At 53.8% G+C, this 22,942-nt stretch overlaps 1 protein-coding gene across 2 annotated transcripts in view; it reads right to left on the reverse strand.

Moving 5' to 3' along the window:
- LOC144489024 (bridge-like lipid transfer protein family member 2) overlaps positions 1 to 22,942 on the reverse strand; it is a 67,164-nt gene that overhangs the window by 12,441 nt on the left and 31,781 nt on the right. For both annotated transcript variants that reach the window (XM_078206976.1, XM_078206975.1), the window contains exons 16-32: positions 22,483 to 22,674; positions 22,196 to 22,398; positions 20,813 to 20,931; positions 19,653 to 19,873; positions 18,090 to 18,280; positions 17,859 to 17,958; positions 15,406 to 15,605; positions 14,324 to 14,594; positions 12,497 to 12,654; positions 10,892 to 11,098; positions 9,419 to 9,518; positions 7,821 to 8,000; positions 6,091 to 6,212; positions 4,421 to 4,576; positions 3,489 to 3,610; positions 2,156 to 2,336; positions 1,357 to 1,443 (exon numbers count right to left, since the gene is read on the reverse strand). In XM_078206976.1, coding sequence (XP_078063102.1) covers positions 1,357 to 1,443; positions 2,156 to 2,336; positions 3,489 to 3,610; positions 4,421 to 4,576; positions 6,091 to 6,212; positions 7,821 to 8,000; positions 9,419 to 9,518; positions 10,892 to 11,098; positions 12,497 to 12,654; positions 14,324 to 14,594; positions 15,406 to 15,605; positions 17,859 to 17,958; positions 18,090 to 18,280; positions 19,653 to 19,873; positions 20,813 to 20,931; positions 22,196 to 22,398; positions 22,483 to 22,674 — 2,810 coding nt within the window. The remainder of the gene's footprint in view (positions 1 to 1,356; positions 1,444 to 2,155; positions 2,337 to 3,488; positions 3,611 to 4,420; positions 4,577 to 6,090; positions 6,213 to 7,820; positions 8,001 to 9,418; positions 9,519 to 10,891; positions 11,099 to 12,496; positions 12,655 to 14,323; positions 14,595 to 15,405; positions 15,606 to 17,858; positions 17,959 to 18,089; positions 18,281 to 19,652; positions 19,874 to 20,812; positions 20,932 to 22,195; positions 22,399 to 22,482; positions 22,675 to 22,942) is intronic.

The raw sequence follows: 22,942 nt of genomic DNA on the forward strand, positions 1-22,942 counted from the left end.
CAAAGATACTTCCTCATTTCAACATCAGCTGGTTTATCATCATCATCCTCTTTCTCCCTCTAATCTTCCTTCAATGACCTCCTTCAGTAAATTCTCCTGCTTAGAAACGCCAGCCCTAATTACTTACCTTTTAGAATCATAGAAGGAGGCCATTCAGCCCATCGAGTCTGCACGGACCACAATCCCACCCAAGCCCTATTCCCGTAACCCCACATATTTACTCTGCTAATCCCCTGACACTAGGGTCAATTTAGCATGGCCAATCAACCTAACCCACACATCTTTTGGACTGTGGGAGGAAACCGGAGCACCCAGAGGAAACCCACGCAGACACGAGGAGACGTGCAAACTCCACACAGACAGTGACCCAAGCCGGGAATCCTGGCGCTGTGAGACAGCAGCGCTAGCCACTGTACCACCATGTCACCTTTTGTTGATGATATTCACTAATGATCGTTCCCTATCCATCGCCATCATCAACTTCATTGCAGTGATAATGTAAGCCTTACTTGTAACTAATAAATAAACTTGAAATAAACTTTACTTTATCATGGGTCGGTCAGTGCATCCGTCGGTGGGTGGGTCGATGCGTAGGTGGGTGGGTCGGTGGGGTGTGTGGGTGGATGTGTGTGTGTGTGTGTGTGAGTGGGTGGGTGTGTGTGTGTGTGAGTGAGTGGGTGTGTGTGTGTGTGTGAGTGGGTAGGTGTGTGGGTGGGTGGGTGTGTCCATCCGTCTGTCCCATTGAATCCTTTAATCATCTGATGAATGTAATTTGCTAAATTCGAGGCATTGTAGTTTGTGTGTTTTGAGCACAGGCCTGTCCAGATTGTAAAGGAGTTGTTGTTGCAGTATTCACCCTGCAATCAGCCTCTAGATAATAACAGCGAGTGTTCTTCCGAGTCATTCACTGCAGTGGGAACATTCTCTCAGCTCCTCGCACAGTCGGCTTGCTGTTGTATCACTCGGGGCTCTCTGCTTACCGTGTACATGGAGCTGTGTGCTCGGAGCTGTGTGCTCGGAGCTGTGTGCTCGGAGCTGTGTGCTCGGAGCTGTGTGCTCGGAGCTGTGTGTGTGGAGCTGTGTGCGTGGAGCTGTGTGCTCGGAGCTGTGTGCTCGGAGCTGTGTGCGTGGAGCTGTGTGCTCGGAGCTGTGTGCTCGGAGCTGTGTGCTCGGAGCTGTGTGCTCGGAGCTGTGTGCTCGGAGCTGTGTGTGTGGAGCTGTGTGCGTGGAGCTGTGTGCTCGGAGCTGTGTGCTCGGAGCTGTGTGCGTGGAGCTGTGTGCTCGGAGCTGTGTGCGCGGAGCTGTGTGCGCGGAGCTGTGTGCGCGGAGCTGTGTCGCTCGGGGCTCTCTGCTTACCTTGTACATGGAGCTTGGGAGCAGGTTGTTCATGGTGAAAGCCCCCAGTTCCAGCAGGTGCTCTGCCGTGTCATCCGATTTATTCACCTGTAGGAAGAGGTCGCACTCAGTCACTGGCTGATGGAGCCCTAGTGGACAGACCCCCACGTACCCGCCCCGAATCCCCCCTCCCCCAACACACACACACCCACCCCCGTGACCAGCCTGATCTCCCCCCTTCCTCGATTGGCCTCGATAAACGAGGATCAGTGAAATAGGACCCCCCGGGTGGTGTGTGTGTGTGTGAGTGTGAGTGTGTGTGTGTGCGCGTGTGTGGGACGGTTACTCCAACCTCCCTCGTAATCAGTGATGGGTAGAAGGTGAGGGGGTGAGGTTAGGGGTTAGTGTGAGGGGGTGGAATTGGGGATAGCATTAAGGGGTGGGGGAGAAGGTGAGGGGGTCAGGTTCAGCTGTCAAATAGGGCTCAGAATTCTGGGACTGATGGGCCCCATGTTATCCCAATAATCCTGATATTTATATATTGGGAAACCCGTCACTGTGAGTGCACGAGGTTCCCAGTCCCCCCCGAATACTCTCGAGCTGCCCCCCCCCCCGCCACCACTGGTCTCCAGTTCCCTCCACCGCCACCCAGGCCTCCAGTTTCCCCCGACCCAGGTCCCCAGCAGCCCCCCCGACCCAGGTCTCCAGCTCCCCCGCCCCCCCGACCCAGGTCTCCAGCTCCCCCGCCCCCCCGACCCAGGTCTCCAGCTCCCCCGCCCCCCCGACCCAGGTCTCCAGCTCCCTTGCCGGTTGCCATTACCTTGCTGTACAGGAATCTCTGCAGCTCCAGCTCAGCGATGCCAAGCTGCCCATCCTCCTCTGTCAGCCTCCAGCGTGCCTGGGCAAAGTAAATCTCTGTACGCCTCACCACACTGACATCCTCCTGCTGCTTACGCAGCTCCAACTTGTTGGCTCGTTGCAGCTGGAAATCCTTAAAGCACCTGAAAGGCACAGGGTCATGGGGTCAGAAAGGGTCATGGGGTCAGACAGGGTCACGAAGGGTCAGGAAAGGTCACGGGGTCAGGAAGGGGTAGAGAGAACACGGGGGGAAACAAGATCCTGTCACATGGCACGAGATGCAGGGGCTGCTGATATTGTTAATGGGATCCTGCTGTGCACAAATTGGCCTTCACCTCTCTTACAGCTGAGGAGGTATGTAGTAAAGTATATTTATGTTTCCAAAAGCAGCTCCACGTCAAAAGGTCTTTCAATATCTGTAAACAACACTTTGGGACGTCCTGAGATTGTGAAGAGGGAAATAGAAAGGGGAATTCTTACTTTCAGATGGAAAGTGGCAGCCAATCAGCACTCAGCTTGCTCCCACAAACAGCAATGTGAGAATGATCCGATATTCTGTTTTTTGTGATGGTGATGGAGGGATAAATATCGGCCGGGACACTGGAGAGAACCCCCCCCTCTCTTCAAAATAGTGGCCTTGCAATTGTTTACATCTGCCTGCGTGACGAGATGGTCCATCGGAAAGGCAGCATCTGCGACACTGCAGCATTCCCGCTGTACCATTCCCGCTGTACCATTCCCGCTGTACCATTCCCGCTGTACCATTCCCGCTGTACCGCATTGGAAGCTCAGCTTTGATCGTTGTGCACAAACCCTGGAGTGAGACTGGAACTTGGGACCGTGTGCGTCGGGGAGAGAGAGCGAGCTACCAACTGAGACATGGCTGATACACAAACTCCACCCGGGATTGACAGGAATTACCAAACATCACTGCCCCCAGCCACAAACAGTGAGGAAGTCAGTGTCGAGTGTGGGACTCAGTACGCAGAACTGGGGCCACGTACAGGATGGGCCAGTATAGTCAGTGTAAGTGATTATGTAATAGGTTCAGTACACATGACTGGGTCAGCGTAACGGGATTGCGGAAGGGGGTCAGTGCAACGGGACCGTGTAATGGGGTGTGTGTAATGGGACTGTAGAGGGGGAGCCAGTGTAACAGGACTGTGTAATGGGGCCAGCGGAACGGGGAGCCAGCGGAACGGGGGGCCAGCGGAACGGGGGGCCAGCGGAACGGGGGGCCAGCGGAACGGGGCGCCAGTTAAATCCAGCAGTGAGTGAGGGAACTCTGCACTTGCCTGATGAGGATATTGAGCTCCTCACTCTTGGCCTGAAGATCCATCTTCTCCTGGTTTAACCGTGTCTGGAGTTCCTGGCTCTGTTTCAGCAGCACGTTGCTCCGGCTGTCATCCTGTAGTGACTTGAAGAAAATGACCAATAATCTTCAGCCGACACATCACAAATCCCAGAACAACAGTGAGGCTCGGTGGGTTACATGCACATCCCAAAATCAGAAGGCCCTGAGTTCAAGTCTCACTCATTGGAGCAGGGTGTGACATCATTGGGGGGCAGGGTGTGACATCATTGGGGGGCAGGGTGTGACATCATTGGGGGGCAGGGTGTGACATCATTGGGGGGCAGGGTGTGACATCATTGGGGGGCAGGGTGTGACATCATTGGGGGGCAGGGTGTGACATCATTGGGGGGCAGGGTGTGACATCATTGGGGGGCAGGGTGTGACATCATTGGGGGGCAGGGTGTGACATCATTGGGGGGCAGGGTGTGACATCATTGGGGGGCAGGGTGTGACATCATTGGGGGGCAGGGTGTGACATCATTGGGGGGCAGGGTGTGACATCATTGGGGGGCAGGGTGTGACATCATTGGGGGGCAGGGTGTGACATCATTGGGGGGCAGGGTGTGACATCATTGGGGGGCAGGGTGTGACATCATTGGGGGGCAGGGTGTGACATCATTGGGGGGCAGGGTGTGACATCATTGGGGGGCAGGGTGTGACATCATTGGCGTGGGACACATTTGGAGGCAGGATGTGATGTCACTGGGGCAGGATGTGATGCCATTGGTGGGCCACACTGATGAAGGTGAGCGCGGGGCCCCACTGTCTAAACTGTCCCCAGTGCATTTACATCCTTGAAGGTTGATGTTGTAAACAGAGAGTTGGGACAGGGACAGGGTCGGTGTTAATGCTGACTGTCAGAGGCTCGGTTACCTTCACGATCAGGTAGATTTGTTTCTCAAGTTGCCGAATGCGGGTGACGTGCTTCCTCACTGCATCCTGAAGGTGCAGGATGCTGTTCCTCTGCTCCTCGGGATTGCTGGAAATCTCCAGCTGGAAACGGACCCTCTGTTTCCGCTCACTGTGTTCCTGCAAACACACAAAGGATGCAGAAACCTCAGCACAGTGACCTCAGCAGCATCAGCCCTCCCTCCCCACACACACTGACTCTCACTGGGGTACGGGTTCCACACACACTGACTCTCACTGGGGTACGGGTTCCACACACACTGACTCTCACTGGGGTACGGGTTCCACACACACTGACTCTCACTGGGGTATGGGTTCCACACACACTGACTCTCACTGGGGTACGGGTTCCACACACACTGACTCTCACTGGGGTACGGGTCCCACACACACTGACTCTCACTGGGGTACGGGTTCCACACACACTGACTCTCACTGGGGTACGGGTCCCACACACACTGACTCTCACTGGGGTACGGGTTCCACACACACTGACTCTCACTGGGGTACGGGTCCCACACACTAACTCTCACTGGGGTACGGGTCCCACACACTGACTCTCACTGGGGTACGGGTCCCACACACTGACTCTCACTGGGGTACGGGTCCCACACACACTGACTCTCACTGGGGTACGGGTTCCACACACACTGACTCTCACTGGGGTACGGGTCCCACACACACTGACTCTCACTGGGGTACGGGTTCCACACACACTGACTCTCACTGGGGTACGGGTCCCACACACTGACTCTCACTGGGGTACGGGTCCCACACACTGACTCTCACTGGGGTACGGGTTCCACACACTAACTCTCACTGGGGTACGGGTCCCACACACTGACTCTCACTGGGGTACGGGTCCCACACACTGACTCTCACTGGGGTACGGGTTCCACACACACTGACTCTCACTGGGGTACGGGTCCCACACACACTGACTCTCACTGGGGTACGGGTCCCACACACTGACTCTCACTGGGGTACGGGTCCCACACACTGACTCTCACTGGGGTACGGGTCCCACACACACTGACTCTCACTGGGGTACGGGTTCCACACACACTGACTCTCACTGGGGTACGGGTTCCACACACTGACTCTCACTGGGGTACGGGTTCCACACACACTGACTCTCACTGGGGTACGGGTTCCACACACACTGACTCTCACTGGGGTACGGGTTCCACACACACTGACTCTCACTGGGGTACGGGTCCCACACACACTGACTCTCACTGGGGTACGGGTTCCACACACTGTCTCTCACTGGGGTACGGGTTCCACACACACTGACTCTCACTGGGGTACGGGTTCCACACACACTGACTCTCACTGGGGTACGGGTTCCACACACACTGACTCTCACTGGGGTACGGGTCCCACACACACTGACTCTCACTGGGGGGGGGGGTGGAAGAATGATGGTGGGCTGGGGAGTGTATTAGGCAATATGTAGCCCTGCATTCACTCAGCTAACAGTGATGGCATGGACAATCTGTCTCAGCAATTAACAGTGCTGGACACAGACTTCATTCCTGGTACACACACACACACAGGAGTTGACAATCATGGACACACACACACTCCAGGAATGAACGGTCCAGAGTTAGCAATCTCTGCCGGCGACATACTTTCCGTTTTGGTTCCACCAGTAGCAGCAGGTTATTGACAATGTCCAGGATCATGGCGTACTGGACTGGGTTGGTGGATATCTCGAGGTCATGATGGATCAAGGTGAACGTGTCCACAGCACCTAAACTCAGAGAAAACAGAACACAAATAAAGGGAGACTAGCACATTGAGACAAGGAGAGAGAATCACTGGCGGCTCACTGCCTGGCTGCCATGCGGAGGGTGGGAGCCCAGCCTGTGTGTCTGACTGGGAGAGTGGGGAAGGGACGGCCCCATAAACTGACAGCACAAATCCCAGGCTCGGGGAGATTACTGCGTACATTCACCTGGCAATCACCTCCTCTCCTACGGGACGTTGGGGAACCAATTGTGTTTTAGGACAATCACCAGCTTCGTGCCAGTTTTTTTTCCCAGCCGCTCTCGGTAACTGGGATTGATTTCCTGTGGTTGATTCGGGTTGTGTAAACTATCCTCCATTCAGCTGAAGGTTTAATCCTGCTGTACTCGGGAAAACTCAGCTGTCAGTTACCCATGAGCTCGCACCCAACTCGCTGAAGGATACTGTCCACTCCATCTATCGCCCATCCCTCGTTCTCCTGGGAGGGTGGCGATGGGCTACCTTCCTGAACTGCTGACAGTGGGTATAATACAACTGACTAGCTTGCGTGGCCACTTCAGAGGGTAGCTGAGAGATGGTCACATTGCTGTGAGTCACATGTGGTCAGACTGGGTAAGGTTGGCAGATTTCCTTCCCTGAAGGACGTTAGTGAACCAGGTGGGTTTTTACGAGGCAGCTTCAAGGCCACACTTCCCAAATCCTCAGTTCAAATTCTGCCTCCAACAAATGTGTGATTTGAGCCCATCTTCTCCGCATTACATCGAATTTACAGCACAGTGGCTTCTGTTTCACGTTTCCCCACCCCCCGCCCCCCCTCTTCATCTCACCCTATCACTCTCTCATAGAATCCCTACAATGCACAAAGACACCAGTCGACCCATCGAGTCTGCACCAACTCTCTCTAAAAGAGTACCTTGCCCACGCCAGGCCCTTTCCCCCCGCCCTATCCCCTCAACCCCACACATTTACCATGGCAAATCCCCCGAAACTAAACATCTTGGGGCAATTTAGCATGGCCAATCCACCTAACCTGCACATCTTTGGGGCAACTTCCCTATCTCGGCAGAATTCTGTGCAGTTCCTCTTTGAAAGTGACCAGCTGCTCCCCACATCCAGCACCTGCATCCAGTGTCAATCATATACCGTCTCTACAAGAGTGCGACAGAAATGTTTCTGTTCTAAATTTGCAACGTGCTTGATATCGCTCATTTATATCAATGATTTCTAGGGTGGCACAGTGGTTAGCGCTGCTGCCTCACAGCGCCACGGACCCGGGTTCGATTCCAGCCCTGGGTCACTGTCTGTGCGGAGTCTGCACGTTCTCCCCGTGTCTGCGTGGGTTCCCTGCGGGTGCCCCGGTTTCCCCCCACAGTCCAAAGATATGCAGGTTAGGTGGATTGACCATGCTAAATTGTCCCTTCGTGTCAGAGCGACTAGCTAGAGTAAATGCATGGGGTTATGGGGATAAGGCCTGGGTGGGATTGTGGTCAGTGCAGACTTGATGGGCTGAATGGCCTCCTTCTGCACTGTAGTATTCTATGACCCTATTGAAGTCCGAGGGCTTTAGTCTGAGTATATAATCCCCTGCAAATGCCTCAGCACTCACACCTACCGTTTTGTTTCTTCAGCAAATCCTCTTTCTGGTCCTCCTGAATCTCGGGTGGTTTGATCTGCGTTGCCAGCTCGGGCTCAATATCGTGGCTGTAACTGACATAGTACATCCGGCAGCTGCAGCGAGAGATAATCCGCTGAACCTGCTGTGTCTGGTGGCACTGGGCTGGCAGATTCCAGTCTAAACAGAGACAAGAAAGCAGCTTCAATCAGGCTGCATACTCATAATTCCCAATTACACCTCACTGGGAAAGGGTTTCGTCCCTGTATTTGTCCGTGGGAATGTAACTCAGTGTCCGCATTCCCAGGACAGGTACAGCACGGGGTTAGATACAGAGTAAAGCTCCCTCTACACTGTCCCCCATCAAACACTCCCAGGACAGGTACAGCACGGGGTTAGATCCAGAATATGACACAACTCGTCAGTTTATCTATTTTTAGTGATGTTGGTTGAGGAATAAATTTTGCCCCAGAGAGAGGGAGAGCAGTGCCTTGTCTTTTCCAACACTGGTCTTGTTATAATTTATATCCATCGAGAATGCAGATGAGGCCTGAAAGATGACACCTACTAAAATACAGCACTCCCTCAGCACTGACCCTCTGACAGTGTGGCACTCCCTCAGTACTGACCCTCTGACAGTGCGGCACTCCCTCAGCACTGACCCTCTGACAGTGCGGCACTCCCTCAGCACTGACCCTCTGACAGTGCGGCACTCCCTCAGCACTGACCCTCTGACAGTGCGGCACTCCCTCAGTACTGACCCTCTGACAGTGCGGCACTCCCTCAGTACTGACCCTCTGACAGTGCGGCACTCCCTCAGTACTGACCCTCTGACAGTGCGGCACTCCCTCAGTACTGACCCTCTGACAGTGCGGCACTCCCTCAGTACTGACCCTCTGACAGTGCGGCACTCCCTCAGTACTGACCCTCTGACAGTGCGGCACTCCCTCAGTACTGACCCTCTGACAGTGCGGCACTCCCTCAGTACTGACCCTCTGACAGTGCGGCACTCCCTCAGTACTGACCCTCTGACAGTGCGGCACTCCCTCAGTACTGACCCTCTGACAGTGCGGCACTCCCTCAGTACTGACCCTCTGACAGTGCGGCACTCCCTCAGTACTGACCCTCTGACAGTGCGGCACTCCCTCAGTACTGTACTGGGAGTGGCAGCTTGGGTTCGGTGCTGAAATCCCTGGGCTGGGTCTTTTTTCTTCTTCTTTTATGGGATGTTGGCCTCTCTGGCTAGGCCAGCATTTATTGCCCGTCCCTAACATGCCCTTGAGAAGGTGGGTGTGAGCTGCCTTCTTGAACCGCTGCAGTCCTTGGGTGTGGGTCACCCTCAGTGCAGTCCGGGATGGAGTTCCAGGTCTTGAACGTGGAATCTCTCAGATCAGGAGCGAGTGTCTGCCATCGAGCCAGAGCGGATACCTGACACTGGCTCTGTGTCTGTGGTCTTTGCGAGCTCAGTTAGCTGTTGGAGACAGTGAGGTGTTGTTGTGATTTGGATAGTGGCTGGGGGATCGGAGCTTTGGTCTGCCCGCCACGCCTCGATGCTGTGCTGCTCCAGCTCGCTGCCCCCTGCGGCTGCTTGCTCTTACCTGTGGTAGTGCTGACCATCCCACCCACAGCCTGACCGCTCTCCATCAGCTCTGCCACTGAGTCCAGGTTACGTGACCGATGTTCCTCGATGTTCTTGACCTGAAGGGACACATCATAGCGTCAGGAACGGAATTGCACTGTTCCTGCTCCGGGGTAGTCAGGGCCGAGCTTCAAGCAGCAACTTTACCAGGAACGCCCCTATCATAGAGTCAGAGAGGTTTACAGCATGGAAACAGGCCCTTCGGCCCAACTTCTCCATGCAGCCCCTTTTTCTTTTAAACCCCTAAGCTCGTCCCAATTTCCCGCATTTGGCCCATATCCCTCTATACCCATCGTACCCATGTAACTATCTAAATGCTTTTTAAAAGACAGAATTGTATCCGCCTCTACTACTACCCCTGGCAGCTTGTTCCAGACACTCACCACCCTCTGGACCCTTTTGTATCTCTCCCCTCTCACCTTAAACCCCTCTAGTTTTAGACTCCCCTACCTTTGGGAAAAGATATTGACTATCTAGCTGATCGATGCCCCTCATTATTTTATAGACCTCTATAAGATCACCCCTCAGCCTCCTACGCTCCAGGGAAAAAAGTCCCAGTCCTTCCAGCCTCTCCTTATAACTCAAACCATTAAGTCCCAGTAGCATCCTGCACTCTTTCTAGTTTAATAATATCCTTTCTATAATAGGATGACCAGAACTGTACACAGTTGTACACTGTACACTGAACCAGTGAAAGAGGGGACTGACCTCCCCACTGTCGAGTGAGCACCGCTCTACAGGGGCATCACATACAGAGGGACTGGGCCTTTTTGCGATGCCCTTCGTGGCTCAATAGCTGAACTACAACACTCCTTGTGTGGGAGCAGGCTTGAACCATTGGGCGGCATGGTAGCACAGTGGTTAGCGCTGCTGCCTCACAGTGCCAGGGTCCCGGGTTCGATTCCCGGCTTGGGTCACTGTCTGTGCAGAGTTTGCACGTTCTCCCCGTGTCTGCGTGGGTTTCCTCCGGGTGCTCCAGTTTCCTCCCACAGTCCGAAAGACGTGCTGGTTAGGGTGCATTCACCCGAACAGGCGCTGGAGGGTGGCAACTAGGGGAATTTCACAGTAACTTCATTGCAGTGTTAATGTAAGCCTTACTTATGACTAATAAATAAACTTTAAACTTTTACTTTACACTAACATTATATATAAAACAACTTGCATTTAGGTGGTGTTTTTAACGCAGTAAAACATCGAGATGCTTCACAGAGGCGATGATCAAACACAGTTTGACAATGAGTCACATAATGAGGTTACAGGGCAGGTGACCAAAAACCTGACCAAAGGGGAAAGTTTTGGGGGCGTCTTAAACAAGAGAGAGGCTCGGAGTCTCAGCTGGAGAATCAGCACCTCGGTATTCCCAGGAACGGACCAGGCCCCCCAGGATTGACGCTGATCCTGGAGCAATGATAGAGATTACCTTTGAACTCACCTCTAACCATAGCTGACACTGCTCCTTCTCGGCAGGGTTGGTTTCCATGGTAGCGAAGTACTGCATGCCGTCCAGCAGACAGGTCCAGGTAGTTTTCTGTTTGAGAGTGTCGCTGTACCAGGCCGGGTGGTGCAGGCACTGCAGCAGCTGGGCCTTGGTGGCACTGACAAAAACACAGCCCACAGTCTCTGCCCCTCGTAGCATCACCTAGTGGCACAGAGACAGAGAGAGAGAGCAATCAGAGAGACAGAGAGAGAGAGAGCAATCAGAGAGACAGAGAGAGAGAGCAGAGTCAGAGGGCAGCATGAGAGAGACAGAGAGAGAGAGCGCAGTCAGAGAAGAGAGCGCAGTCAGCGGGCAGCATCACAGAGAGAGAGAGAGCGCAGTCAGAGAGAGAGAGAGAGCGCAGTCAGAGGGCAGAATGAGAGAGGAGGAAAGAGTGAGAGTGATGGTGGGGGGAGAAGGGTGTGATCGGGAGAGAGGGGTGTGATCGGGAGAGAGGGGTGTGATCGGGAGAGAGGGGTGTGATCGGGAGAGAGGGGTGTGATCGGGAGAGAGGGGTGTGATCGGGAGAGAGGGGTGTGATCGGGAGAGAGGGGTGTGATCGGGAGAGAGGGGTGTGATCGGGAGAGAGGGGTGTGATCGGGAGAGAGGGGTGTGATCGGGAGAGAGGGGTGTGATCGGGAGAGAGGGGTGTGATCGGGAGAGAGGGGTGTGATCGGGAGGGAGGGGTGTGATCGGGAGAGAGGGGTGTGATCGGGAGAGAGGGGTGTGATCAGGAGAGAGGGGTGTGATCGGGAGAGAGGGGTGTGATCGGGAGAGAGGGGTGTGATCAGGAGAGAGGGGTGTGATCGGGAGAGAGGGGTGTGATCGGGAGAGAGGGGTGTGATCGGGAGAGAGGGGTGTGATCGGGAGAGAGGGGTGTGATCGGGAGAGAGGGGTGTGATCGGGAGAGAGGGGTGTGATCGGGAGAGAGGGGTGTGATCGGGAGGGAGGGGTGTGATCGGGAGAGAGGGGTGTGATCGGGAGGGAGGGGTGTGATCGGGAGAGAGGGGTGTGATCGGGAGGGAGGGGTGTGATCGGGAGAGAGGGGTGTGATCGGGAGGGAGGGGTGTGATCGGGAGAGAGGGGTGTGATCGGGAGAGAGGGCTGTGATCGGGAGAGAGGGGTGTGATCGGGAGGGAGGGGTGTGATCGGGAGAGAGGGGTGTGATCGGGAGGGAGGGGTGTGATCGGGAGAGAGGGGTGATTGTCTTTTTAACAGTAACACAGAGGGAAAAGAGGAAGAGAGGGAAAGAGAGTGGTGGGAGGGAGAGCATCAGGGGAGGGGGAGAGTGAGGGAGGGGGAGAAGGGATGGGAGGAGGGGGAGAAGGGATGGGAGGAGAGGGAAGGGAGAGAGGGAGGGAAGAGAATGAGTGGGAGGAAGGGGTCAGACGGGGGGCCATGGAACACGGTTTCCAGACCCCGGTGTTTCCTGGTTTAATCAGTGCTGGGCAGTTGCTGCTTTAACTGGCTGGAAGAGTCGGTATTTACTCTGTAATATTAAACATTTTTGAGCCTTTCCCCTCAGCTTCCAGCTGGCATTCCCTTCAATTCCTGCATTACCTGGGAGTTCACCAGTTCAATCAGCCAGTTCCGGTTGATCACATCGTCTGTCTGACACGCTGCGCTCCCGTACAACTGATCACACACTCCGGAATCTTCCTCTGTGAAAACCACAAACCTGTCCGTCTCTTCAATCAGCTTCTGTAACATGGAGGCACCTGCAACAGGGGTGGACAGGACACCACATGAGGAGCCCTCATAGGATCCCTGCAGTGTAGGAGGCCATTCAGCCCAATGTGACACCAAATCTCTGAAAGAGCATCCCACCCAGGCCCACCCCCACACCTTATCCCCATAACCCCACACATTTACCACGGCTAATCCCCCTAACCTACACATCCTGGGACACTAAGGGGCAATTTAGCACGGCCAATCCACCCAACACGCACATCTTTCGGACTGTGGGAGGAAACCGGAGAACCCGGAGGAAACCCACGCAGACACTGGGAGAATGTGCAGACAGTGACCCGAGCCGGGAATTGAACCCGGGTCCCTGGCGCTGTGAGGGCAGCAGTGCCAACCACTGTGCCACCGTGCCGCCCCTTTCATGGAATGAAAGGAAGGCTGACATTTATATAGCACCTATCACCACCTCAGGACATCCCAAAGCACTTTACAGCCAATGAAATACCTCTGCCGTGCAGGCATTGTTGTAATGTAGGAAACGTAGAAGTCGGTTTTTGCACAGCAAGATCCCACAAGCAGCAATGTGAGAGTGATCAGGTGATCTGTTTTTTCATGATGTTGGTTGAGATATAAATATCGACCAGGGCACTGGTGAGAACACACTGGCCATGGGATCCTTTACATCAACCTGAGTGTGCAGACAGCACAAACAGTACAGCAACCCTCTCCCCACCCTACCCCCGTCCTCCCACCGGCTGCTGGACTGGACTGTCAGACCAGGGGTCGGGACTCCTGTCCCTGGAGAGGCTGGAAGCCATGGCCTTCTGACTATGAGGTGAGTGTGTTATCCTTTGAGCCACAGATGATGCGGTTATGTTCTGGGAGCCCAGGAGAGAGAGAGACAAGCAGCTGGCTCGACCTGTCCTGCTGTCTCCCAGCTCACCCCCCCCTCTCAGCATTACAGATGCACCATAGAAAGCATTCTTTCTGGTTGTATCACAGCTTGGTATGGCTCCTGCTCTGCCCAAGACCGCTAGAAAAGGTTGTGAATGTAGCCCAATCCATCACGCAAACCAGCCTCCCATCCATTGACTCTGTCTACACTTCCTGCTGCCTCGGCAAAGCAGCCAGCATAATTAAGGACCCCATTCTCTCTTCCACCTTCTTCCGTCGGGAAAAAGATACAAAAGTCTGAGGTCACGTACCAACCGACTCAAGAACAGCTTCTTCCCTGCTGCTGTCAGACTTTTGAATGGACTTACCTTGCATTAAGTTGATCTTTCTCTACACCCTAGCTATGACTGTAACACTACATTCTGAACTCTCTCATTTCTTTCTCTATGAACGGTATGCTTTGTCTGTATAGCACGCAAGAAACAATACTTTTCACTGTATGTTAATACATGTGACAATAATAAATCAAATCAAATCAAAACATTCTGTCCTGAAGCAGAAACCATGCAGACAATATCAAAACTCATACCCAATTAATCGAACCTTTACCCTGCATCCTCAGGTGAGTCTGAAATCTGTGTATCTTGTTGAAACCTCCCCCCACCCCCCAATCGACAGGTCCTGCTGTCCTCGGTGATTTTCCTGCCGTATCTTTGCTGTCAGGTTGGCAGCAACATCAAAGCAACGTAAAGCCTGCAGCTCTGACAGCTCGCCCCTCTCTGTCTCTCCGAGCTCTGCGTCTCTTACCTTCCAGTGATTTCCGCTGGGGCTTCTCCTCCTCCGGTGTGGGCGGGGGGGTGACCATTGGCGGTCGCTTTGCTTTCTTAGTCTGCAGGTCAGTGTCGACCTTTAACCCTTTCAGTGCCTCGGTTGACAGGTTGCGTTTGAGTACGGCCGCTTTCTTGTACCCGTCGTAGAGACCGAAGGCGATGTTGCGGTTGGTCGGTGTCCACGAGGCTCTCAGGTCGACGAGGCACAGCTTGTGGGTATAACTCCTCTCCTCCTTCACTGATACCTCCTGTCCACAGCACAAAAAAAAACCAGCAACTCAGAATCAACCTGAAACTATCGCGTCCAGAGTCCAAGCGCACTCACCCAGAATACACAAAACACAGGGAATTAAGGGCAGTACCGAGACTCCGCGGGGTGTAACACAGGCCTCAAATAAGAAACTTGCCCCATGGCTTGTCGCATTACATCCACCCCCCCACCCCATTCTCTCCCCCCTTCTCTCCCCCCCCCCACAAACAGTGGGCGGCATGGCAACACAGCTGTTAGCACTGCTGCCTCACAGCGCCAGGGACCCTGGCATTGACCTGAACAGGTGCTGGAGTGTGGCGACTAGGGAATTTTCACAATAATTTCATTGCAGTGTTAATTTAAGCTTAACTTGGGACTAATAAATAAACTTGACTTTACCCGGATTCAATTCCCGGCTCAGGTCACTGTCTGTGTGGAGGTTGCACATTCTCCCCGTGTCTGCGTGGGTTTCCTCCGGGTGCTCCGGTTTCCTCCCACAGTCCAAAGATGTGCGGGTTAGGTGGATTGGCCGTGCTAAATTGCCCCTTAATGTCTCAAGATGTTTTAGTTTATTTATTAGTGCCACAAGTAGGCTTACATTAACACTGCAATGAAGTTACAGTGAAAATCCCGAGTCGCCACACTCCAGCGGCTGTTCGGGATTGTGTAGGTTAGTTGGATTAGCCATGGGAAATGTGTGGGGTTAGGGGGTTAGGACGGGGGAGAGGGATTGAGTGGGATGCTCTGTCAGAGTCCGTGCACACTCGATGGTCTCTTTGGCACTGTAGGGCTATGACTCACAGGATTACCTCCTCCACTCTGTCGCTCTGCCGCTGGTAGCTGAGTGATTGCAGACTGAGCAGGTGGGTCTTGGTGACCTGAGCGTTCAGCCTCTGCTCCGCACTCTCCTCCAAAGCTGATGTCATCAGGTGGACTGTCACCAAACTCAGGTCACTGCGCATCTCGGTGATGTTCCACTCAGAGATGGGACGTCGGAGAACTGTGTCCCCTAGCAAAACAAGCCACACTCTCAGTTAAACTGCTAGACTACACGGTAGCTGAGATCCCAAAGGATGAGCCCACAATCAAGAGCGTACAGTTACCAGGAAAGATTGAAGAGGCCAGGGCCATTTCCTCTAGCAAGGAGAAGGCTGAAGGATGAACTGAAAAAGATCTTATGGTTTGATACAGTGGATATAATGGCTGGAATTTTACCGGCACACGGCCCCGGAACCGGAGCGGGCGAGGCTGGCAGAACGGAATTCTCCATTAACCTCGGGCAGGATTTTACGAGCCTCGCCCAAGCGGAGTTGTAAAATCCTGGCCAATGTCTCCATTTGTGGGGGGAGACAAAAACTAAGAGGCCATTAATATAAGACAGTCACTAATAAATCCAATTGTGAATTCAGTCTCCCAGAGAGGCGGGAGGATGCGGGACTCACTCCCACAGGGAGCGATGATTTGATATATTTTGATTTATTGTCACATGTATTAACATACAGTGAAAAGTATTGTTTCTTGCGCGCTATACAGACAAAGCATACCGTTCATAGAGAAGGAAACAGAGAGTGCAGAATGTAGTGTTACAGTCATAGCTAGGGTATAGAGAAAGATCAACTTAATATGAGGTAGGTCCATTCAAAAGTCTAATGGCAGCAGGGAAGGAGCTATTCTTGAGTCGGTTGGTACGTGACCCCAGACTTTTGTATCCTTTTTCCCGACGGAAGAAGGTGGAAGAGAGAATGTCCGGGGTGCGTGGGGTCCTTAATTATGCTGGCTGCTTTGCCGAGGCAGCGGGAAGTGTAGACAGAGTCAATGGATGGGAGGCTGGTTTGCGTGATGGATTGGGCTGCATTCACGACCTTTGGTATTTAAGGGGAAGCTGGGGGAAAGGGAAAGAAGGGTTTGGTGACAGAGTGACGGGAAGTGAGGTGGGAGGAGGCTGGTGTGAAGCACAAACAGCAACATTACATATTCGGACAAATGATCTGATTCGGTGCTGTAGAGTCGACTCTAAGTGACCAAACAAGGTATTGGTTAAAGAGAGAACTGGGGATGAGGTGGGATCCTCCACTTCACCAACAAACTCAGCAAAACAAAACAGACAGCATTTCACATCAAGCACTCCAGTTAAATATTTAGGGAATTTGCAAATACATATGTTGACACTTACTGGGCCGAGGGATCCACAGATAGTGCCCGGGTTCAATGATCAGGCAGAACCTATGAGCCCGGGCGTGAGTTGCTGGAGGGATATTAGTCGGGAGGAGGTCAGAGCTGAACCCAAACCTGAACTCACTCAACTTTCAGCTCCAGAGAGATCGGAGATGGAAATGCCAGTCCGCTGGAAGCATGGACTCAGGGAAACAGGGTCAGTTTTAGCTTCCATCGGATTAGCCTTTTCAAAAATGATTCATGGGATGTGGGCGTCACTGGCAAGACCAACATTTGTTGTCCATCCCTAACTGTCCTTGAGAAAATGAAACTGCTACAATCCCTGTGCTGTAGGTACATCCACAGCGCTGTTGGGGAGCAAGGTCCAGGATTTTGACCCAGCGACAGTGAAGGAACGGTGATTTATTTCCAAGTCAGGATGAAGTGTGGTTTGGAGGGGAACTTGCAGATGGTGTTCCTTGACCTTCTAGTTGGTAGAGGTCGCAGGTTTGGAAGGTACCGTCGCAGGAGCGTTTCTGCAGTGCATCATGCAGATGGTACACCCTGCTGCCACTGTGCGTCAGTGGCGGAGGGAGTGGATGGTGAGGGTGCGGGATGGGGTGTCGACCTGCTTTGCCCTGGACGTTGTCAAGCTTCTTGACTTGGACCTTCTGGATGGTGGACAAGCTTTGGGGAGGCAGGAGGTGAGTTACTTGAAGCATCTAACTCAACAAAGACCAGAAATGGAATCAGAGGCATTATGTAAGCTTAGCTTACCATGAAGAAGCAGCAGAGTGCAGCCTCATGACAGTCTGGGTCAACACTGCTGTACAGCCACAGAGAGAGTGCTTCATTGCTGAAGGGTTTGAATAGGACCTTACACAGGGTTCAGGTGGCTGTTAAAGACCACACAGCACTGTTTAAAGAATACAGCGTGTCTACCTGTTGTCCTGGCCAATCCTTAAGCCCAGCCCACACCAGTAAAGAAAGATTGTTTGGTATTCCTGTGTGCAGATTGGCTTCCGCATTTCCCACATTATAACAAAGAGCACACTTTGAAAGCTGCCTGCGTTATGAAAGTAGCTTTAGAAATGCAAATCTTTCTCACCTTGCGGAATGGATCTTTGCGTCCCTCGGGTGAACACGTGGCCCTGGGTGCACTGCACCTCAATCCCACGCTGCTGTGCGAACGATGCCCAGTAATGTACCTGACGGGAGGATAAAATGGATCAGAGAACATCCGGAGATACTCGGCTCATAACTCCAACTGAAGAGGAAATGGAGGAGTGTGTCAGTGAGCGAGCACTCTGTAGTGGAGAGAGAGGGGAAGTTTGATTACCTGGATTTGAGGGAAAGCTGGATTAAACGACACCTGCTTATAATGTTGGCTTAGCTTCTTCTTACTAGGTTTCAAGTTTTGGAAGAGCTTCCCACGACAGATGGGTCTGGAGACGGTTGTCCACGTGGCCCAGAAGTTCTGCATCCAGCGCAGAGTGCTGCTGTACAGCAGGATCCGAGGCTCCGTGGTCTCTGAGAGAGAAACAGGCCAGATTATCGAGCAGTCCAACACGCACTCCAAAACCTCAATCCAACAGCAGCAATGACTGGGTCGAGATCTGCACGCCCATGGTTACTCATGGTGGGTGGTGGTTAGGACCAGACCAGAAAATCCAAGGTATATTACGCAGTTAGCCTAGACCCTAACGCTTACATTTAATTTTGGCATTCGGGTCATCAAAATATGTTTCACTCCAGGTATGATTCCATTGACCCACTGGGAAGTTTTTATCAAAACAAATTTCATTTAAGAACACATTTAGAATATAACAAACAGAATTAGCATAACTTTTACCAATTAAAAGACTTAACCATGACAAAATATAATTTTTAACAGCTAGCTATCTCTATTGTTCCAATTCAGCAATATTCCCCCATAGACATACATCCCTTCTATAGAACCAGTTAGCACAGCAACCAAAGATGCTTGCGTGATGCTAGATTTCCAGCCTTTTTAACACTTCTGCACAGAGATCCAGACAGCAGTTTTCAGAGAAGGATAAAGCCTCAAGACAGTAAAACTTCACAGAAGTAAACCTAGTGTCTGGCAGCTCCCAGTCTTCAGAGTTCGGAGAGGGGGGGAAAGAGCCGGCACTCCTCTCTCTCAACTCAAAAGCAGCATCTAAGCTTGAATATTCTGTGTAAGCCGAGCTTTATCCTGTCAATCATCCCAATCAAGTCCTACTCTGCAAATTCCCAGGGGAAAACATTCAAAACAGCAGAACAGAATGAGTTCAGGTTAAACAATTATGCTGCTACAGCGACAATACAGGATGCTGGTTATAGACAGGATGGCTCTGAGTGCATAGAACTGCTACAACAGTTCCTGCAACAAGAACACGACTCAAATACATTTCTTAAAAAAACAGCATTGTCACAGTGGGGTGTGAGTGTTTCCTATGAGATGGTAGCCAATCTCAAACTATTGGTGAAACACAGACACTCACACGGTGACACACACACAGTAACCACACAGCGCAGTGCGAGTGCAGAACCCCAGCCTGCGTAACCACACAGCACAGTGTGAGTGCAGAACACCAGCCTGCGTAACCACACAGCGCAGTGTGAGTGCAGAACCCCAGCCTGCGTAACCACACAGCGCAATATAAATGCACGCAGTCCCAGCCTGTGTAATCACAGAGCATAGTGTAAGCGCAGAACCCCAGCCTTTTTTAAAGTTTATTTATTAGTCACAAGTAAGGCTTACATTAACACCGCAATGAAGTTATTGTGAAATTCCCCTAGCCTGTGTAATCACAGGGCACAGTGTAATCACAGAGTACAGTGTAAGCGCAGAACCCCACCCTGTGTAATCACAGGGCACAGTGTTAACGCAGTCACTCACCTCTGCCTGACCGATTCAGGTCCATGGTGATTGACAAGTTAAGATTCTTCGATCGGAAGAGTTCATAGGAATCGTGTATCTTTGTGTCTGGCAATTTTTCCAGGTTGTCTGGGGAACACAGGCTGACACTATGGTGGTCGTAGGGGTTGCCACGGCAGATCCATTGGAAGCCGATGATGATGCAGAGGTCAGGTAGGTGAAGAAAGCAGCAATCGTCATATCTGGGTAGGAAACAGGAGGGCAGCAGTATCACTGATAGCTGAGGCTCACAGCCCCTCCCCAGCTCCATTTGATTGGGGTTTGGCTAATACTTCCTCCTGCCAAGGACAGTTACCTCCAACTCCACCTCCTTCCCTCTGCATGAACCCATGACCCAGACATTAAGGTTCTTCCTCTGTGAAAGTGTGCTCATCCCTTCTGCACAGTCCTCGTCTTTACATCCTCCTCGGAAGGTAAACAAAGCCTCAGCTTGAGGTCTGAAAAATAGCACCTCCAACACTGCGGCACTCCCTCAGTACTGACCCTCTGACAGTGCGGCACTGACCCTCTGACAGTGCGGCACTCCCTCAGTACTGACCCTCTGACAGTGCGTCACTCCCTCAGTACTGACCCTCTGACAGTGCGGCACTCCCTCAGTACTGACCCTCTGACAGTGCGTCACTCCCTCAGTACTGACCCTCTGACAGTGCGTCACTCCCTCAGTACTGACCCTCTGACAGTGCGTCACTCCCTCAGTACTGACCCTCTGACAGTGCGACACTCCCTCAGTACTGACCCTCTGACAGTGCGTCACTCCCTCAGTACTGACCCTCTGACAGTGCAGCACTCCCTCAGTACTGACCCTCAGACAGTGCGGCACTCCCTCAGTACTGACCCTCTGACAGTGCGGCACTCCCTCAGTACTGACCCTCTGACAGTGCGGCACTCCCTCAGTACAGTGCGGCACTCCCTCAGTACAGACAGTGCGGCACTCCCTCAGTATTGCACTGAGTGTGTCAGCATGGATTATTGGATCAAGTCTCATGGTTTGAATCCATGGTGTTCTGGCTCAGAGTGAGAGCCAATGAGTGATGGCTCACAACCTCTTTCATGTGTTCCAGGGAAGGACACTGAGGGACACTGAGGGACACTGAGGGACACTCCATTGCCCAGTCACTCACTTGGATGCTGTCCGAACATTGACGTCAAGATCACCTTTGAAAACAAACTGGCAGTTGGTCCAGTTGAATTGTAACTTGTTCCATTCCCAGTGCATGTTCTCGGTTGTGTTGTATGGATCCTGTTTAATAACAAGAGGAAATGTTCAATGTGTCCACAGGAGGGGCCTTTCCCATTCTGATCACTGCGGACTGCTCTGCATTCATTTCCCCTCCCCTCCCACTCGCCCATGTGTACCCTCTCCCCGCCACGCCTTCATCTCTCCCCGCTCCTCACTGCCCCACTACCTCTCTCTCTCTCTCCCCCGCCCCTTCTCTCCCCCGCCCCCTCCCTCCCTCCCCGCCCCCTCTCCCCCATTCCCTCCCCCTCTCTCCCCAAATCCTCCCCCCCTCTCTCCCTCCCCCTCTCTCCCCATCCCCTCCCCCCTCTCTCCCCCATCCTCTCTCCCCCATCCCCTCCCCCCCTCTCCCCCCCATCCCCTCCCCTCTTCTCTCCCCCATCCCCTCCTCTCTCCCCCATCCCCTCCTCTCTCCCCCATCCCCTCCCCCCTCTCTCCCCCATCCCCTCCCCTCCTCTCCCCCATCCCCTCCCCTCCTCTCTCCCCATCCCCTCCCCATCTCTCTCCCCCCTCTCTCCCCCATCCCCCCTCTCTCCCCCATCCCCTCCCCTCCTCTCTCCCCATCCCCTCCCCTCCTCTCTCCCCATCCCCTCCCCTCTCCCCATCCCCTCCCCTCCTCTCTCCCCATCCCCTCCCCTCCTCTCTCCCCATCCCCTCCCCTCCTCTCTCCCCATCCCCTCCCCCCTCTCCCCCCATCCCCTCCCTTTTCCCCTCGCCCCCCCATCCCCTCGCCCCTCTCTCCCCCATCCCCTCCCCACTCTCTCCCCCATCCCCTCCCCCTCTCTCCCCCATCCCCCTACCCCCTCATCCCCTCCCTCCCCATCCCCTACCCACTCATCCCCTCCCCCCTCCCCCTTTTTCCCCATCCCCTCCCTCTCTCTCCCCATCCCCTCCCCCCTCTCCCCATCCCCTCCCCTTTCCCCCTCCCCCACCACCTCCCCTGCCCCCCTCCCCGCTCCCTCCCTTCTCCCCCCCTGCTCGCTCCCCTCTCCCCCCCGCTCCCTCCCCTCTCCCCCCACTCCCTCCCCCCTCCTCCTGCCCCCTCCCCGCCCCCTCTCCCCCCCACCCCCTCCCCCTCTCCCCTGCGCCCTCCTCCTCTCTCCCTCTCTCTTCCCCCCTCCCCATCCCCTGCCCCCTCCCCCCGCCACCCCCAACCCCTCCCACCCCGTCCACTCCCCCTTCTGCCCTCTCTCCCCGCCCCTTCCTCCCCCCCTCCTCTCCCCCACCCCCTCCTCTCCCTCCGACCCCTCCTCTCTCCAGCCAGTACCTCGGTGGCAAGCTGGTGTAAATTGGCTTGTTCGATGTCCATGCTCCAGGATCCATGGAACAGGAGGCGGCTTTTGTCCCACCAGTTGAGTGGTGGGCTCGGATCAGTGGAAGGTTTGGTGAGGAGGTCAACGGCCTGGCCAATCAGAGTCCAGGCCGGGTCCCAGCAGGGGCCCCAGACGATGGTGAAGAGAGAGATTTGGGCTGGGAGGGAAAGAAGAAGAGAGAATGAAGAGGGTGAGCCAAGCAGGCCAGAGTTCTCATCAGCCCAAACACGCTGGCACTTACATTCAAACTCGTGGTACCATTTCAAAGGGGGCATGTTCCTCTCCACCAGGACGTCCCCCCAGGGCTCCCCAAGAGAAATTTTCACCCTCCGCCGTGCATGTGGACGGCCATCCTCCTCGGCTCCGATCAGTTTCCCGGACAACTTCCAGTCCCGAATCTCAAACAGGTAGCGAGGGTAATCCCGGATTCGAACTGAAGACACAAGCAACACTGGTATTAGTGATCCGGAGGCCTCGCTCATTCCCCCAACCTCCTCCTCCCCCTCCCCACCTGCCAGAGTCAGGTCTGCTTCCTCAACCAAGCCATCATTCTTCCTGGAAAGCTTTTCAGCTGTGAGGGCATCACAAGATCCAATCACAATCCAAATCTGTCCAATTCCACAGAAGGAATTTCCCAAAATCATTATAACCACCTGAGATGTCGGCGCTCCTCCGATTCTGGCCTCTTGAGCAGCCTCCCT

Source organism: Mustelus asterias, unplaced genomic scaffold (genome assembly GCF_964213995.1).
Source record: "Mustelus asterias unplaced genomic scaffold, sMusAst1.hap1.1 HAP1_SCAFFOLD_1933, whole genome shotgun sequence".
Taxonomy (NCBI): domain Eukaryota; kingdom Metazoa; phylum Chordata; class Chondrichthyes; order Carcharhiniformes; family Triakidae; genus Mustelus; species Mustelus asterias.